This window comes from Silene latifolia, chromosome 10 (genome assembly GCF_048544455.1).
Source record: "Silene latifolia isolate original U9 population chromosome 10, ASM4854445v1, whole genome shotgun sequence".
In the NCBI taxonomy this organism is placed as follows: Eukaryota; Viridiplantae; Streptophyta; class Magnoliopsida; order Caryophyllales; family Caryophyllaceae; genus Silene; species Silene latifolia.
Genome location: NC_133535.1, coordinates 91,184,956 through 91,187,374, shown reverse-complemented (window position 1 = coordinate 91,187,374; position 2,419 = coordinate 91,184,956). Strand labels below are relative to the sequence as shown.

At 40.3% G+C, this 2,419-nt stretch overlaps 1 protein-coding gene across 1 annotated transcript; it reads left to right on the top strand.

Annotated features, from left to right (window-relative positions):
• Positions 1 to 681: 681 nt before the first annotated feature.
• LOC141607884 (uncharacterized) lies at positions 682 to 1,924 on the top strand. Its single transcript, XM_074427232.1, has 2 exons — positions 682 to 1,591; positions 1,693 to 1,924. Exons 1-2 carry the CDS (start codon positions 682 to 684, stop codon positions 1,725 to 1,727), a joined length of 945 nt encoding a protein of 314 aa, XP_074283333.1. The 3' UTR covers positions 1,728 to 1,924.
• Positions 1,925 to 2,419: the final 495 nt, after the last annotated feature.

The following is a 2,419-nucleotide window of genomic DNA, read 5'->3' as shown; positions in this document are numbered from 1 at the left end:
AGAGGCAAGGGACCAAGGAGTTGGTTTCCGAAATGTAATAGACTAGTTTTTATTACGTAGGTGGCCATACTAGGATTTATTCATATGCTTACATGTTTGCGTGTTTTATTTTCGCGCATGCCAAAATCGCCATTCACATGCATTTTATTTTCGCGATTGTCAATTCACGTCATTTACATTCACCGAATTAATTCACTTATAAGGAATTTATGACTAAATTGACAAGATCTCTCACATAACTAAAATTGAGATTAGCCTTACCAATTAGTAACACCTATGAATCTCTTGTTCATTAGAGCCACGCTCGCCCAAGCGGGGTGTTCTCTTTTTACCTTGGGTAAGTAGGGTGGTAAACAGTTATCACACGCTAAAATTGGTTGGACTCAACGGGATATAAAACAATCTTGTGTTCCGGGGTTAGTAGATGAATTTGAGGAAATTCGTCGACCAAGAGTTCTAGAGGTAGAATTAGTCAACGTGACTTACCGAATTTACGCAATTATGGGATGTTTCGCCCAAGCGATGCTCATTTTTGTTTAATATTTGGGTCTTGGAATAATTTATATAATTTAGTGGGAGGTCATTATATAAATGCTAAAACTTGCTAAACATGTTTTTACAAGTAATTTTTAAAACAATGAATGTTAATTTTTCCTTTTTGTTGTAGCATTTTAATTCGCAATGGCAACTTCATCAACTCCATCGACTACTTCACTAGGCAAAGATTCATGGCTAAGGTCCGTAATGGACAAATGTATTTTAAAAGATGACGGTAGTAACTTTCTTGAATGGGAATCCAACATCAAAAGTGCCGCGTTGTCCGACAATGTGCTCACTTACTTGACCGATGCTCCTCCAATCGAGCCCGGTGCAAGAGCTTCATCGGCGGTGCGGACCGCCTATGATGACTATGTGAGGATGTTGAATGATATCAAGAATGTGTTGATATGGTCAATATCCCCAAAGCTCAAGCTTTCATGCATTTCTTTAAATGCTTACGAGATTTTCACTCGTATGATTACTATGTTTTCACAAACACCAAAAGTCCGTCAATACGATGCGGCGGCACGCTTCTTTGAAGCTAAGCTTGAGAGGGGCCAAAAGGTTGGTCCCCATGTACTCAAAATGGTCGAATATGTTGACATCCTAGAGCGTCTAGGGTGTAAGATTCCTAAGACTCTTGTGGTGGATCGTATCCTTCACTCACTCCCCACCAAGTTTGCCCACTTTAGGGTAAACTACAACATAAATGACATGGATAAGAGTTACCATGAAATTCATGCACTCCTCACCCAAGCGGAGAGGGATATGGAGGCTAGTGGGAGTGAAAAGGGAGATGTTTTAACCATGAAGTTAAAGAACATGTCTCTTGGAGTTAAGAAAGGAAAAGGGAAAGAAAAGTCCCAATTCAAGAAATCGTCAAAGAAACATGACAAGGGAAAGGGGAAGGCCGTTGAGAATGGCAATCCCAAGGCAAAAAGTGTCAAGCTCTCCGAGGCCGAATGTTTCCATTGTAATGGGAAGGGGCATTATAGGAGAAGTTGTCCCAAATACTTGGAGGATCTCAAGGAAGGGCGTGTGACGCCTATTGGTATGATTTCCTCTCTCTATGTGATAGACGTTAATTATGCTTGTACTTCCACTTGGGTACTTGATACCGGATATAGCTCTCACCTTTGTAACCATTTGCAGGGTATAAGGGACGTGCAAGCACTAGCAAAAGGTGATGTGGATCTCCGCATGGGCAATGGAGCTAGAGTAGCCGCCGTTGCCGTAGGGACCTATGTGCTCACTTTAGCTAGTGGTTTAGAGTTGTATTTAAATAAGTGTTATTTTGTACCAACTTTAACTAAGAACATCATCTCCATTTCCGCGTTAGACGCGAAAGGCTTTTGTTTTATGATTAAGGACAAGTGTTGTACTTTTTCTTTTAATGATGTGGTTTATGGCAAGGCCATTTCAATTGAGGCATTTATGTTTTAAATGATGTTAATAACGTTTATCATATGGAAACAAAAAAGCTCAAAAAGGGTGATCCAAATGAATCCTACCTTTGGCAGTGTCGTTTAGGCCACATAAACGAAAGACGCATTAAGAGACTTGCTTCATCAAAAGTGCTCAAACCATTTGGTTTCGAATCTTATGGTACAGGCGAGTCTTGCCTTTTAGGCAAGATGACTCGTGCACCTTTTGCGGGAAAAGGGACACGAGCTAGTGAGGTTTTGGCTCTCATACACACGGATGTGTGTGGACTATTAACCATCACCGCTAGAGGAGGTTTTCACTACTTCATTACTTTTACTGATGACTTAAGTAGATATGGGTATGTCTACTTAATGAAGAACAAGAGTGAAGCCTTTGACAAGTTCAAAGAGTTTCAAAAAGAAGTAGAGAACCAATTGGATAAAAAGATAAAGAC